The sequence below is a fragment of the Vulpes lagopus genome, chromosome 9 (genome assembly GCF_018345385.1).
Source record: "Vulpes lagopus strain Blue_001 chromosome 9, ASM1834538v1, whole genome shotgun sequence".
In the NCBI taxonomy this organism is placed as follows: domain Eukaryota; kingdom Metazoa; phylum Chordata; class Mammalia; order Carnivora; family Canidae; genus Vulpes; species Vulpes lagopus.
The window spans coordinates 9,646,606-9,663,740 of NC_054832.1; the positions used below are offsets into that span (position 1 = coordinate 9,646,606).

General features: G+C 42.3%; 1 protein-coding gene across 2 annotated transcripts in view; it reads right to left on the reverse strand.

Annotated features, from left to right (window-relative positions):
• The window catches only part of EFR3A (EFR3 homolog A), a 105,887-nt gene extending 89,156 nt beyond the window's left edge, over positions 1 to 16,731 (reverse strand). The window contains exon 1 of one of the 2 annotated variants that reach the window (XM_041768894.1): positions 16,496 to 16,731. In XM_041768894.1, coding sequence (XP_041624828.1) covers positions 16,496 to 16,505 — 10 coding nt within the window. In that variant the 5' untranslated portion in view covers positions 16,506 to 16,731. Of the gene's footprint in view, positions 1 to 15,271; positions 15,569 to 16,495 lie in introns of those variants that run through there. The other variant, XM_041768895.1, reaches the window with a different exon arrangement.
• Positions 16,732 to 17,135: the final 404 nt, after the last annotated feature.

Genomic DNA, 17,135 nt, shown 5'->3' on the forward strand with positions numbered 1-17,135 from the left:
AGTACAAAATATAGTAGAAAACCAGAAGACCTAACCAAATGGCTAATCTACCCCAGGAATTCACTGCTCTTATCCCTTAAGTCAGTCTGATTCTTTCAGAATGCATTCAATAAATATGTTATATTTGTTATCTTGAGTATGTTATCCATTATACTCCTGGTTTTATCTTCCTTTATGCTCACAACCACCTTATAAGGAATCAACATTGACAAATTACACACAGGGAATCAGAAAGGTAAAAGTCCAAAGTCACACAACTAAAAACGCTGGATCCAGTTAAGAAGAGCCTGTGCTCTTAACGTTTATGCACTACACTGTCTTCGTGAGATGGCTTAAAAACAAAACAAAACAAAACAAAAAAATCTGTTTTGTTTGGAGACTAAAGCAAGCAACATAGTCAAAATATTATGCAGCTGCCAAAAGACTACACTATTGTTACCACTGTACCAAAATCAAGTCAGATGGCAGAGAATGGAGAAATGACACCCAGCCTGAGAATGTGTCATATTACAAAGCACCCCACTTCTAGAAATTGTTTTCTTTTCCTACTTCTAAGTTACTCTGAGCTCTAAAATGCCCCTAAGAATACACGTATATGGAAAAAAATAAAATGAGCTTTGTTACATTCTTAAGAGTTCTCCTCCATAAAAAGTTACTGCATATCCCCAGCATACTAGATGAGCAAGAGCAGCATGGAACACTCAACCATTGGAAAAAGTGGGAGAAAACCCCAGGCCTTCACAAACTCGCAGCCAAATGACAACTGCTGCCTAGGATTCCTTAAAAGCTTTCCTACTCACTATGCACTGTGAGTTTCTGCTTATAACAATACAGCACTCTGGCACAAGTGTCCCAAAACCAATAAGGACCCTAACAGAAGCAATTCTATGTAACCTTCCACAAAATTCTAGGCGCAAACCCTTATCTAAGCAATTACTGGTTTGAAGCTACAGCCCACTATCCCTTTGCAATGACAACAGGGGAATTCTTTGCCACATCATAGTTTGAGCAGGCAGAGAAAAAAGTCCAATGAATTCTCTCCTCCATAAATATGACTGTATTGTGATTATGGTAATCTGATACTGGATGATTTCAGATTTTTAAACTTAAAGATATACTATGTAAATTTTAAAATCCACAGATAAAAGTATCTTCTTTACAATGAGGAGATTAAAAAGAACTGGAATTTCAGATCTTTAATTTTAGCAAGTCTCCTAATATGCATCAAACTGAGTCTTACTGAACCAAATCTAGAAGGAAAAAAAAAAGTGGGGGGACGCCTGGGTAACTCAGCAGTTGAGCATCTGCCTTTGGCTCACAGTGTGATCCTGGTCCCAGGATCGAGTCCCACATCAGGTTCCCTGCAAGGAGCCTGCTTCTCCCTCTGCCTGAGTGTCTGCCTCTCTCTGTGTCTCTCATGAATAAACAGATAAAATATTTAAAAAAATTTTTTTTAAAAGAAAGAAAAAGTAGGGCATCTGGAAATTCATATTTATAATGCTTGAGTAATTCATAAGGTTTTTGTTTCATGTAAAAAAACAAGTCTTTCTACACACTTAAAACAAGTAAATTTTATGGGATGCAAATTATACCTTAATAAAGGTGTTTTTAAAAAACAGTTCTATAAAAAAAAAGTTCTTTCCTATATTGTATCTATTGTGATCTTAATATTTATCTGTAATACTAAGATCAAGGTTTAAAACCTTACTGCTGGGATCCCTGGGTGGCGCAGCGGTTTGGCGCCTGCCTTTGGCCCAGGGCGCGATCCTGGAGACTCAGGATCGAATCCCACGTCAGGCTCCGGGTGCATGGAGCCTGCTTCTCCCTCTGCCTGTGTCTCTGCCTCTCTCTCTCTCTCTCTCACTGTGTGCCTATCATAAATAAATAAAATAAAATAAAAAATTAAAAAAAAAAAAAACCTTACTGCTACCCTATTATACACAATCAAAATCCAGATAAGAAAAAATACAGGGATGAGGATTTCTGAAGCTAAGCTCTTTTTCAAAAAAACACCAACAAATACCATTTCTACTTAAACAAACTAAGGTATATAGTCTAGAAAAATATATCCTTAAATCAAAAGATAGTAACCCGTCACCCACTTGAGCAAAATCTACCAAAAGCAATGACTAAAACTTTTCTCAGTTAACTAGGTTGATAGGAGTTACTTTTAATTAAAAATTCTCTGAATATTTCACAAGTAGGATATGACTATATCAAGCAAAATTCAAAACAGCTTTAAAATTCCCCAACTACCTAAATTTTAACAAATGTGTATTTCCTCATTAGTCATAGAATAACAAAAGTGTTAAATCTGTTGGGGATGCTTATAACTTCCAAGATTATTTTTAGAACAAATACATTTAATATACAGTACTGAGTCGTATAAATTTCACAATACCCAAAGTGTCTATGCCATATGCTGAAGATTTTCATTAGAATTGCAATGATTAAATTTTTTGATTAAACAGTAAACAGGTAGTGCTGTAATTATGTACCTAAGTAGAATGTATATTTTAAGTTATGTTTTTATCCCAAATTTAAAGACAGCAAAATCATGACCCTGAGATTATGACCTGAGCCAAAATCAAGAGTCAGACACTTAACCGGCTGAGGCACCAAGGTGTCCCTCTTTCAGTTTATTACACACACACATTATGGTCACAGTTAGTATACATGGTTGATTTTTATGCTAATCAAAACTCCAAGAATGCAATCTAATCTTTTCTAATACATTTTAATGAATCATAAACTAAAATCTAATGCCACAGATTTCAATGCATTACTAAATTTTGCTCAAGTTCAAAAGTAAGACATTATTAATGCACAAAAGAAAAAAATCAGCACCTCTCTGTGATGTTATACACAAAGAACCACCTATAAATCTGTATACATCTGTACTACTCATTTTATTCTCATTTTATTACTGCAACTACCGAAACTTACTTACTCTTGAGAATTCAAAGAGTAAATGGAAACTTATCTTTTATGGAAATACTCAAATTGTTTAGCAAGATTGAAATACAATGCAATTTTAGGTTAAAAAAATTAAGAGTAGGGATGCTTGGATGGCTCAGTGGTTAAGCACCTGCCTTCAGCTCAGGGTGTGATCCTGAGTCCTGGGTTCGAGTCCCACATCAGGCTCCCTGTATGAAGCCTGCCTCTCCCTCTGCCTATGTCTCTGCCTCTCTCTCTTTGTGTGTCTCTCATGAATAAATAAAAAAGTCTTTAAAAAAATTAAGAGGGGATCCCTGGGTGGTGCAGCGGTTTGGTGCCTGCCTTTGGCCCAGGGCACGATCCTGGAGACCCAGGATCGAATCCCACGTTGGGCTCCTGGTGCATGGAGCCTGCTTCTCCCTCTGCCTGTGTGTCTGCCTCTTTCTGTGTGTGTGTGTGACTATCATAAATAAATAAAAATTAAAAAAAAAATTAAGAGTAGTGGAATCAACTGCCATTCCAACAAAAGCTCAGCAGCCAAACTATACTTCATTAAATTCACCCCTTCTTAATGTCTCAGAACCACTGGATGCAGAGCTTTCAAAACTGTTCAGTCCTTATGCACATCTATGTTTATTGTAGCATCATTGACAACTGTCAAACTATGGAAGCAGTCCAAATGTCCATTAACAAATGAATGGAGAAAGAAGATGCGGTGTGTGTGTGTATCTATATATATGTGTGTGTGTGTGTGTACAAATATACATATATACATATATATACATATATATGTATATTATCCAGCCAATAAAAAGAATGAAATCAGGACACCTGGGTGGTTCAGCAGTTGAGCATCTACCTTCAGCTCAGGGCATGATCCCAGATCCAGAGATCAAGTCCCGCATCGGGCTCCCTAATGAGGAGCCTGCTTCTGCCTCTGTCTGTCTCTGCCTCTCTCTGTGTCTTTTATGAATAAATAAATGAAATTAAAAAAAAAAAAAAGAATGAACTCTTGCCCTTTGCAACAACATGCATAGATCTGGAGGGTATTAGGTATGCTCAGCAAAGTCACAGAATGACAAATATTTCATGATTTCACTCATATGTAGAGTTTAAGAAACAAAACAAAGGAGCAAAGGGGAAACAAAAAAAGAGAGACAAACCAAGAGACTCTTAACCACAGAGAACAGATGAGGAGGTGGTAGGAGGATGGGTTAAATAGGCGGCCGGGATTAAGGGGTGCTCTTGTCTTGAGCATTGGGTGATGTATGGATTTGCTGAGTCATTATACTGTATACCTGAAACTACCATAACACTGTATGCTAAGTATACTGGAACTAATTTTTTTTTAATTGTTCAGCCCTTAACCAGGATGTTGCTATACCCTATCAGAGGCTGCTTACTGAGCTACACTGAGTAAATACCCAGAAAAAAATGGATTGGGGGTTAGGAGGTGAAAATGGAGGATTAGCTGTGTTAAGGTGAGAAAACCATGCCCAGTGCTCACAAAGCTAACAGAGGTGCTCAGGTGCCAGCTCAGGTACCCATGCCTCTCACTTCTGTGAGATAAAACAGTTCTTCAGCAAGTTTACTTAAGTATTGTATCTGCCGCCAGCAAATCATTCAGTTATTTCACAAATACACATAATAATGAGACTTCAAAAAAGACAGCAAGAGATAAGTTAATCGTTTAGTTCTACATGAAATATTTTAGATTACATATGTAGAGCTGCCTTAATTTCTACTTGCAAACCGCACAATTAAGCATGTCTACCCAGGAGTTATAGAACAACTTACATCCTCTCAACCAAATATATATAATATGGCAATCTCTTCCCCCAGCTAGGCAAGCAGTACAAGACAGGTAAGGACTTAAGGACAGGACAGTATATACCATGGTTAAGACACACAATCATCCTTAGATCCCTAAGTTTTAAGGTAAAATTTTTTTCCTAACACTTCATAAATTATTGTCATAACATCAGATCAAACAGTTAAGAGACTGTCTAGCTTTTATTTTTTTCTTCTTGCTATACTGGAATGTTTCAAATGCTACTATAAATAAACGGACTGCCATCTGAGTCTTACGTAGTTCTTGTCACACATTTGTTGCAGTGGTATTTGTTTTAGTAATGCCGCACCTGCTACCTCTTGGTTTCTCTGCCTATTCCAACCTTAAAAGGACATGTTCCTCAAAGATCTGCCCTCAGTCTCTTTTCTGTCCTTACAAAACTATCCTTTAGTAACTTCGCCCAATGTCATTCCTACAAATACACTCTGAACGTCCCTTCAGGCATCATACACTTATCATAGCCTGAAATGAACTCAATGTTCCATCTTAATTTTCTTGATCACTCTTCCTCCAGAAAGTCCCCGTATCAAACCAGAGCAGTTCACCCAAATAATCAACCCTGAAACTTCAGAGTGAATCTCAACTCCTCCTTCCTCCACCCCTCATACAACTAATTCCATCAACTATACTTCCTCAACAGAGGAAGATCTGCTGCAGGCTGGTCTGCTGCAATCAACCCCACTGCCACCTTCCAAGTCCAAAGCCCATCACTCACTACTGTACTTGATAACCTCTAACTGTTCTCCCTCCAAGCTCATGCATGTGTTTCCATAGCAACCAGTGCTTCTCTTTTAGTCATTTGAGTCATTCCACAAATATACAAGGAATGTGTACCATGGGCCAAGCACTGTATCAAAAGCTACGTGTGGTGGCAAAAGAAACAGGCACAGGTACTTATGAAGCTTCCTGTCTGGTCAGTGTAATTATGTGCTCCTGACTTGTCTTCCTCATCAGACTAAGCTTCAAGAGAACATGTATGACATCCATGATGATGTCCATCATGTCCAGTATGAGGATTTTGCCGTATCTTCAGTGTCTATAAAAATTGACACATAGTAGGGACTGAATACATGTATTAAGACGAAATCACCAAACACACACATACACACAGCCAGCCTTTAAAGTCTTCACTTTACCCAGTACCAAGGACATACTTTAACTGGCTGCTGGTTATTTCCACCGGCATGACTCTCCTCAAACCCTTTCCCCAAAGCCACGCTCCCCCTATGACTCCTCAGGCTTCCCCCCCCTCACCCCCCCAGCATCTCCTCTAATCTCCACAGCAGGGTCACACCCTTCTACACGAGGTAGAAGGTACACTTCTTAGAGCTGGAGGCTGCTTTAGTCGTCTCTCAATTCCCCACCTAGCAGGGCACATGTAGGCAATGAAACAACCTGCTAGATGATGAATCCCTAAGAGAAATCCAAAGGGAACACAAGAAAAGCTGGAAGTGACTCCAAGAGCACAGTGGCAGCACCTATGACTGAAAGGACTACCAGGAGAGAGCACACACCACCATTTCTGGAGATCATCAGAGCAAAACAGGCGAGATGCCATCAGCCCAAATGGCTTTGGGTTCTGCCATTAGGTTCCTAAGGTTTTGATTCTGAAACAACCTTATATTTTTGTCAGAGGGCATTTTCTACTGTCGGAGACTACAAATTTCAAATTGTCTAAAAGCAGCCAACATTACTGCCCTACTGAAATCGAATGCAGAATCCCACAATACCAAGAGCAACTCCAGCTGAGGCTGAATCAGGCAGAGAAGCCCACCTGCTCATACATCCACCGAAGACACTTGGGAAAAATCTGGCTCTAAAGGTAAGTCAAGCTCCCCTTGGGCCACCCTGATGTGGATCAAGAACAACATGAAATTCTCAGGAACTAACAAAGAGAATCCTGTGCCAGGGAATGGAGCTTTTGTAAAGGTAATATACATAGAACTGACTGGAACAGATGTCCACCATCTCTTCTTGCACCTGAACTGCTGCATTTCCTTAACCTGGTGCAGTAAGACACACCTGGAAGAACTTCCCAAAGGAAGGAACCAGGATGGAACCGAGGGACAAGATGACAGGATTAGACAAATCCTTTAAGTTGGTTTCAAATTCGGGCTGTGAACTGAAAAAGAAACTGGCCCTCTGCAGTCCACACAGCACAGCACAGCTAAGAGGACGGCAGAAATGCCGACATGCAGACAGGACTTAGACCCCAAATCCCTGCTACCGTATATCTGCCTGGAGTGCTCTCCTCTCTGCAGAAGCCCTCCTGGAAGCATATATAGCAAATGGTAATAATCCAAGAGGCAACTATCTCGTCCTTACAACTTGTTGATTCTAATCACATGGTCATGAAATATTTCTACTTCTAAGGCACAAATACATAAATTCTACTGCGTCTAAATATCCCTGAGAAGTATTATTATTTTCCACTTAATATGTCTAACAGCTATAATAAAAATACTTATAACTAAGTTCAAAAATCCACTTAAGTCATATTCATTCATAAATGGGCTGCGCATTTTAATTTCTAGGCCAGTCCTTTAGCCTGACATAATACCTTTTCCAAAGTTTACCAAGCTCCAGGAATTGATAGTGGCAAACTTGTCAACCTTATATTTCATTTTCTCTGCCCAGCAGGAGTGAGATCCACTTAACGTTAAGTGCAACCACAGCACCAAGAACTTTATAGCAAATTTCCAAGACAGCTGTTCAAAAACCAATTAAATACCAGGGGTGTGAAGAACACTTAGCATTATCCAGAAAACCACTGCAGCAGAAATACCCTGGAGTTCAGGTAGTGAAAAGGTACAGCTGAATAACCCACCAAACAAGGATACAAACAAAATAAATAAAAAACATTTAGAAGGACTGTTCTTCCTAAAGACTGGATAGCATAAGATGTAATGCCTAATTTTAGAATAATGCAAACTCTTCATTCAGAAGTACAATGAAAAAAACATTGAGTAGTGACTCCTTTGATAAAAATAGAATCATGCTATCTCATAATACCTGAAGCTAAAGAGCAGTAAATATATATGCAAAAGAAAGAAGAGCCTACATGGAAAGAGGAAGAATTATAGTAGCTCCTGTCTGCCTTAGAGCACATGCGAGAGCAGGCTCATTTCAAGAACTGAATGAACCTGACAAATAGAAATGATGAGACAATTTTGACAGGTTTGACATATTAATCATAGGAGAAGCTGCCAACATTCATTTTATAATCATACTTCCTAGAATTGTGTTCATTCTACAACACACAATCATTTCAAAAAAAAAAAAAAAAAAACCCAAGCCCTACAAACTCCCAATAAACTGAACCCACACATAATGATTCAGCTCTCAACCTTTCAGATTTTTATGATTAAACCACTAAATAAATCAGATTATTTCTCCCTCCTTTCAGAATAAAATACAATGCCAATGATTTAAAAAAAAAAAAAAAGCCCCATTATTTTACTTCCTATTCGAGAACATTATTCACCAACCACTGCTCAAAGTAACTCAAAGAAGTTCACATTACCTAGCATATGATAATAGCAATCACACAACAAATGCTATGGTTTCCTATATACAGCCAACACTATTTGATCAATTAATCAAAATTCTTTTCTGTGGGCCAAAGGAAAAGCCAGTTCAGGACAGTATTTTAATGTTTCACTTCAGCTTTTTAATTTAAACTTTTTAAACAAAATTCTGTGAAATCTGCGAAAAACTTGAAGCATCTTTTTCTGATTATAGAATATATGCTAGCTACAGAAAATCTGAAAAACACAAATTACAAAGAAGATAAAAACAATTCATGACCTCAATACATTCAGAAGTATGATTTTTAATGGTTAATGTTCCACATTCAATTTCTACTTCTCTATTATTGCCTACTAAAGTTTCTGGGTTTTCACCATTTTATAAATATTACTGTGATAAACATCTCTGTGCAGAGGTATAGCTTGCTACAGTCTATTGTTAGTTATTTCTTAGGGACAGATTCCCAAAAGTTAAATTACTATGTCAATGAATATAAGCATTATTCGAGCACTCGATAAATTACTGCAATCTTTAAAAAATATTTTATTTATTTATCTGAGAGAGCAAGCTCAGGAGTGGTGGGGAGAAGCAGAGGGAGGAGCAGACTCTCCGCTGAGCAGGAATCCACTGGCTGGCTGCTGCGCTGCCACCAGGGCTCCATCCCGGGATCCTAAGACCATGACCCAGGGCAAAGGCAGATGCTTAACCAACTGAACCACCCAGGCATCCCTACACTTCTGCCTTTAATACTGTACCACACCACCCTGGCCTGTTATTGAAAAGTCTTTGGTAATCTGACAATCCAAAAATGATTTCGGCTTTTAATTAGCATTTCCTTATTCATCATTTAATCATTTCCCCCCAAATCTTTGCCAATTGTTTGTACCTAGACTTTTATAAGCATAGGTCAAAGCTTTAACCATGAAGGATTGGTGTTTTGTTTCTGACTTGTATAAATACTGCAGATATTGATTTTGTATTTGACATTAACTTTAAATTCTTCAAAACAGATTTTTGTAACACTTCTATCCCATACCCTTCTAACTCCTATGAAGGCAGTATGAAGGTATGTAGTTGTGAACACCCATCCAGTATTCAGATGACCTTCCTTCCTAGTACCACACCATTACCCAGCTGAATGGCACACTTTCTTAACCCATTTGGTTTATCCTTCTTAATGACTTCACTAAATGTTCCTTTTAGCTATAAAATTCAGTTCAATTTCATTTTTTAAGTTCCTTCTTTTAAGTTCCTAAGTTAACACTCTTCATATCTACTGAATTCAGAAAAGCCTTACTGAATACTCACCCACATTATAATTTAAAAATTTCATCAGGCTAGCAGGAAGGTAAGAGAAAATAATAAAAAGATGTAAAAGATTAGGAAGAAATAAAGTAAAAGAAAAAAGTACTTGGAATGGGGCACCTGGGTGGCTCAGTTGGTTAACGTCCAACTCTTGATTTCGGCTCAGGTCACAATCTCAGGGTCTTGCGATTGGGCCCTGCGTAGGGCTCCCCACTCAGTGGGGAGTCTGCTTGTTGCCCTCTCTCTGACCCTCCCCATGCATGCTCTCTCTTAAATAAACGTATCTTTTTAAAAAGTACTTAAAATATATATAAATATTTACAAATACAAAATATATACAAGTACATAAAATATATGAACATTTTTTTATTTAAAAAATAAAAATTAGAACCAGAGACTCTCCCGAATCTTTAAAAAATAATGGCATGATACATTTGGCAAATAAGGATATTTTTCTACAACCTGAATTACTAAGCCTTTGGCCAAAGAACAACTGCCGCTCTGGTGATCTCCATTCTTCCAGGAGATACATCTCAGTATGCTTTTGATTATCTTGAAACTAGATGCAAAACTTTGTGTGAAAATTTGCATCTTCTGGGGAAGAATAATCACTGTGTTCATCAGATTCTCAACAGGGCTCATTACGCAAAAATATTTAAGAAACCCTAGCCTAAACAAATAGCTCCTAGCTACTAGTCTACCCTTTACTCCTTCAAGAGGTGCGGGACATTCTAGGATCTTCTGTGCCCTCCTCTCCATTTCTGAGAATGCCAGGGACCAGTTTCCTTCAACGTTATCAATAAAAACCTTTCTATTACCACTATAGGATATAGACATACTACTCATTTCCTAGGGGCTCCTCAAAAGCAGTCAAGTGGAGCTTGTGGAACACATGGGTGGCTCAGTGGTTGGGTGTCTGCCTTTAGCTCAGGTCGTGATCCCAGGGGCCTGGGATCCAGTCCCGCATTGGGCTCCCCTCTGCCTATGTCTCGGCCTCTCTGTGTCTCTCATGAACAAATAAAATCTAAAAAAAAAAAAAAGAAAAGAAAAAAGTGGAGCTTGTAACACAACTGGTTTGTTCATACAGAAGGACTGTATGATTCAAAAATACAATAAAAATATCTACATGGCAGCTCTTTCTGTTCATGGGTCCTGTCCCCATGCTTTAATTAAGCCCCCTTTATTGCACAAAAAAAAAAAAAAAAAAACTCTGCATAGTGATTCCTTCTTTAATAAAAATTGGAATCATGTTATCTAATAATACCTAATCGTAGGCAGCAATAAACAAATAAACAAATATGCAAAGGGAGAGCATGACAGAGCATATAAAATGAAATTCGTCCTCTGTGATCCACTTCATTCCTACAGAAACACCGTTAACTGACAACTGGGTCACCCCATACCAAAGCAGAGCTATGTTAATGGGTAAAATGTAGCTTCCTCCTAAGAACTAGGACCTTCATATTTGACTCTGGAAAAAAAAAGGGGGGGGGGCCTCTGCCTCCCAAAACAAAGGCCTGTTTTATGCGTGTGTGTGTGTTTTGTTTTTGTTTTTGTTTTTGTTTTAGAGGGATCTGTGAGCTGAGAAAGGAACAGAGAGGCAACACTGAAAACCACTGCCTAGACAGCCAGAGGATAGCAGAAGTTATTTTTGTTTCAAGCTGCTCACTCCAAATTCAAACCCAGTGATGGAGAGTTCCCCAGAACACTGGACTCGCTCCTCTCACCTACCCTTCTATTCTGGTAGTACAGCTTTGCAAGGTACTCAGAACTGGGGAAATCCGGAGATGGAAAAGTGAAGTATGGACCAAGGGGACGCACTGCCCAGGCTCCCTGAAGGAATGTGACAGGGTCAATCCCCAATCAGAGTGAGGAGAGACCCTCCCCTGACTCAACAGATCCTTGGTGAATAAACCAGCCCTCCAAGTTCCTCTGGGCCTTCAGAAGACAATCTCTGGGGAGTAGGCTGCAGGGACCCTGGATATGAAAGCAGGCCCGGTGGCAGGCACCGACTGATCTACAACATTTAAATCTTTAAACCAGTAATTCTCAACCCAGGGACGATTCTGACCCTTAAGGGGCATCTGGCAATGTCTGGAGACAGTTTTCATAGTCAAGACTTTGGGGAACAAGGGCATTTACTACCAGCCTCTGGTGGATAAAGGTCAGAGTTGCTGCTAAACATCTCACAAAGCACACAAGACCCAAACAAAAAAATTAGCCAATCCAAGACATCAACAGAGGAAAGTTTGAGAAATCCTGATTGACTATGATTTGCAAGCTTCCATTTGTATTCTTGTCTCAGGCCTCACAAATGTTATAGAGAAGCCTGCTAATAATTTAATTATAAATTACAGAACTCTTAGAACACTTTAAATGGAAGAAAGTTTATTTTGGGTATTGGTAACCAAAGAATAATTTCTGTGACTCCGGTTAAGATGCAATCATTCATTTATTCAACATTTACCAAGAACCTATTACGTAATTAAGCACAGTGCTAAGCAAAGTAATGGTGTTAAAAGAAACCGATAGTGTCTGGTAGATTTCAATCCTGCCTGGCTCAGAGCAGTATAGCAGGAAAAAAAAAAAAAAAAAAAAAAACAACCTACATGGGACTCTGAAGTCAGACCCATCTAGTTCTGATCCCAACTCCACCATTTACTGTCATTAGGCAAGTTATTTAACTTCCCTGAGCTTCAATCTCTCCATTTCTATGTCAAATAGGACCTCCCACAGAGAAGATAAATAAGCTAAATCATGTGAAGCACAAACTATACTGCCTAGCACACAACAGTATTCAATAATTACAGTATTCAATAATTAATTCTCTATTACTAACAGCAAGTTTTAAGTTTTTATAATGTAATCCATACATTGGAAATGGCTGGTATGCCTATGAAAAGGACAGTCAGTGCTTCTGTGATTGTGACAGCTTGAACACATTTTTAGTCACGTTCGCTTGACTAAAGTTAAGATCTCCAAATTCTGGCTGTTTCTCCCCCAGCCTTATCTCCCACCACCTACATCATCTTTAATGTCATATGTCCCATGGGTGGGAACAGACTGAAAGAGGAGACCTGGTAGTAACCAGTGCCAAGCCAAAGGTCACTGTGAGTAAGAGAATTCTTCAGCTGTACATCTGGCAAGTACACATAGGTACTGGGTGGAAGGGCAAGGAGGGACGTAGAGAACTAATCAACACAAAAGCCTCCCAAGACAGGAATAGGTCATTTGCTTGCAATGCACACTTGAAGGGAAACACTTCAACCAGCATCCATCTTTCACTTCACAATTCATCAGTATTTTGCACTTCCTTCTAAAGAATGGACTGAAAAACAAGTTAAATATAATCAGCCCCATCAGTGGGGGAAAAAACAAACACGGAACAACCACATTATCATAACCTAACAAATGTGATCAGATATCAATGCCAACATCTCAGGGAGAAAAGAAAGCCTTAACCGCAAATTACTGAAAGTATAGTTATTTATAGTAAACAATGAGTAACTAAGAGTTTCAGTTCCCCTTGGCCATACACAATAATTTACATAGATCATAAAAGAGAACATTTTACTGGACCTGTTTTTAGGCAAACTGTCAGTGATGGAACCTCTTTCACACAAGCAGTTTACTAAAAGGGAAGTCTGTGCCTGTACAACCAAGTATCTACTGAGCACATCTGTGAAATCCTCGGCCTTCTTTGCCCAGAGTCCCCTGACAAGACAGAAGCAAAGGTAAAAATGTTAGATTTTCTTATAAGCTCACGTGTCTGACTTAAGTTTTGGCTAAACTTACTTTTGTCCTCATGTAACCCCAGGGAGAAAAAGTTGGGGGAGAGGCTAAACCAGGATCAACTTAGTGCTGGGGGAAAAAGAAATAAACTTCAACTATGCTCCTTGTGGTTAAGGATTACAGGGAGCAGATCAGTGTTCAGGTCTTTTTTTTTTTTTTTTTTTAAGATTTTATATATTTATTCATGAGACACACCGGGGGGGGGGGGGGGGGTTGGCAGAGACAGGCAGAGGGAGAAGCAGGCTCCATGCAGGGAGCCCGACATGGGACTCAATCCTGGGTCTCCAGGATCAGGCCCTGGGCCGAAGGCGGCACTAAACCGCTAAGCCACCAGGGCTGCCCAGTGTTCAGGTCCTGATTCTATCCCACGTGTGACCTTAGCCAAGTTACAGAAACTTACTGGGTCTCAGTCTCTTGATATGAAAAAGAAAATAACTGAATTAAGAAACTTAAACATTTCTTCCACTGGAATTCTATTCAGGGTCTGAAAATTCTTAAGATCAAAATGTTTCTTAATGGTCCTTTGAAATGAGAAGAAATAAAGGCCTTTACATAAATAATGTATCAAATTATAGATGTGGAGGTTTGAAAAGATCATTTAGTAAAACACTCTTGAAATCTGTGCTTAGTGATCATTGCAAACTACTGGCTGAATATAGAGTGACATAACCACAGAATTGTTCCTGTGTCGCAGCAGCTTCCCGTCAGGCATCCTTCCAGGTAGTTGCTTTCTGAAAAAAGAGTTTATGGCTCTCCAAAATAATTCCAATGAAGCTGTTAACATTAACATTCATGAGATAATGCAACTCTTAGTCTTCAAGGGTATACCACGCTCCATCAGATTCTGCTTATTAACACCAGTTTCAATGACTGAGTATCAATATTCCAAATAAGCAACAAAACAGGAACAGAATGATTCTAAGACTTGGCACAAGGGTCACTTTCAGAATTACAGAGTCTGAGAAACCCTAGTGATCATCTCCCACATCAAATCATTACATTAATTCACTAAAGCCTTAAGGATTAACTGGCTGAGCTTACAAATGAGCCTCTGAACTCAGCTGAGGTTTAAAAAAAAAAAAATCAGTTTATTTGGAGAGATTTCTTCCTAAAAACACTCCCCAAAAGGGGGAGAAGAATTCCCAAAGAGAGTGATAATTTTGTTGTCTCTGCTTATGTTGAAATTTACAAGTAGAATTTCTGAGAAGTACTACTGTCCACAACTATCGCAGCAACTTTGGTGGTTCTGGCCATAAAAGGAGACAAAAAGCGACAAGAACACTAGCACAGCAACAGGGGTACCTCCAGCTGGTGCCACACTTTTGTGCTGTACCATAGAAACTGAACCATAATAAACATCAAAAATAATGACAGATAATTCAAACATTTCACTTGCTTCCAATCAGGTCAGAAAAATCTGCATTCATAACTATGCAAATACAGCACGGTTCAATTTGCATTGCAAATTATGTGTTTTAAAAGAAGCAAGTTTCCTAAATCCACTCCATGAAGCTAGATAATCTTAGAGCTAAAACTTTGGTTAACTTCTTAGCATATGTATCTTGACATTTTACCAGTAAATCCCACATGCAGCCTTAACTTTCAGGACTAGGTCTTTATTCCCTCTCTTTTCCTCTCTCCGTAACATCAGTGAGATTATGCTAATCTCAAATATTCCTGGATAAGGTGGCACGAATCCAGAAATAAGAAGAATGGCATGGGCCCCATCTAAAGGAATGCAAAGAAAACATAAACTGCTGACATATTTAACGAAGACAAATCCAAGACCGTGTGTTCACACGCAGGACTGTGTTCAGAAAACAAAACCCACCTCCCCCCACACAGGTTAGCACTTACAAGTCCTCGTTCCATCAAGATCATTTTATGATGTGCCACTGCATCACATATAAACCTTCCTGACATCCGGAAATAATTCCTCCTTACCCACCGGTAGGCAAAGCCTGCGTTTGAGGCTGACCTGGAAACGCAGCGCCCCGTCGGTCCCCCCCAAGTCAGGTCGGCGAGGAGTTCACGAATCTGAAGCAAGGGGAGCCTGCCGGGGAGCCTGCCGGGGAGCCTCTGTACTGGGTGCAGCAGGTACTTCCGGAGCCCCCGACCGAAAACGTTTCCAATCCATCACCATCGTGCTCCCCCCCGCCCGGGGCTCCATCAGCCTCCTGAGTTTGCACAGACACTTACGGGCCACTGGGTTTTACAGTCACACTGCAATTCTCTGGGTCCTTGTGCAATGGACCATTAGTAGTGTTGCCCTGCCCGGGGGGGGCCCCCAAAACGTCGCCCACATCCAGGGTTTCTCAAACTTTGGCGGGGTGTGTGTGTGTGTGTGTGTGTGTGTGTTGGGGGGGGGTCCCTCAATAACATCGAGGCCACTTATAACACGCGAGCAAGCTTCGGGGGCCTAGGGAGGAACCCTACACAGCACCCTCTAACCAGCAGCCAGCTGGGTCTGATGCAGGTGCTCCAACAGCCACACTTTGGGGCATATGCGCCTTTAACAAGTTCCCCAAAGAGACCTCACTCCGGCGTTGCGGACGGAGGGAGGGGGAAGGGGGGGACGAAGTCCAGACCGCGAGCCTGGAGGAGGGGCTTCGGGCCGGGCCCCCGGACGCCCTGCACCCGTGCGTCCCACCCGGCGATGCCGGGTCCCTGAGCCGCTCACGGGGCCACGCGACCGCAGCTCTTTGCAGCAATTTCCACAAAGTAACCCCCGGCCCCACCGCGAGCTCTGCAAAAAGGCCGGAGTAGAGCTTGGACTGTGAAGTCCCACAGGTCTGCGTTACTCCGGCTCAGCCACCGACCGGCCCGGGCGTCCTTAAACGCTCGGGCCTCAGCGTTCCCGTCCGTGCAATGGGCTCACGCCACCCCGCAGGAAGACTCAGCCGAAGCGAAAGGGACTTGGGAGAGTGGCGGGTACTTCCGGCCCCGCTCCACCACCGCGGGCCACCCCGGAGAGCGCGCCCAGCCGGCCGCCGCCTCCCAACGCCCCCCCCGCCCCCGCCCCACCCCCACCCTCACCGCACCCCCCACCCCCGGCCCGACGACCCTCGGCCGGCCACTCACGGGTAGGCATGGTGACCCCGAGCCGCGCTCGCCGCCGCCCCGAGGCTCAGCGGGGCCGCGCAGGACGCGCCGACCGCACCATGGCCGGGCCGCCGAGACCCGGACCGGGACCGGGCGAAAGGCGGAGGGCGGAGGGCGGAGGGAGCGGCCGCGGGGCGCCCGCCGCACGCAGCGAAGCCAGCGACAGCTGCCACCGCCGGCCCCGCTGCGCGCCGGACGACGCGTTGGGCGTCCCCACGCCCTGACGTCAGCACGTCGCCGACGCCCGGTCCCGCCTCCGCCCGGCCCCACCTCCTCCCTGTGGCCGAGCTCTGCCTCCGCCTGGCCCCGCTTCCGCCCGGCCCCGCTTCCGCCCGGCCCCGCCTCCTCCAGGCCACACCTCCTCCAGGCCACGCCTCCTCCAGGCCTTGCGGCCGAGCTCCGCCTCCTCTGGCCCCGCTTCCGCCCGGCCCGTCCTCCTCCCGGCCACGCCTCCTACAGGCCCCGCCTCCTACAGGCCACGCCTCCTCCAGGCTCTGCGGCCGAGCTCCGCCTCCTCCCGGCCCGTCCTCCTCCCAGCCACGCCTCCTACAGGCCCCGCCCCCCGTGCCACGCCTCCTCCAGGCCACGCCTCCGCCCTGCGGCCGAGCTCCGCCTCCGC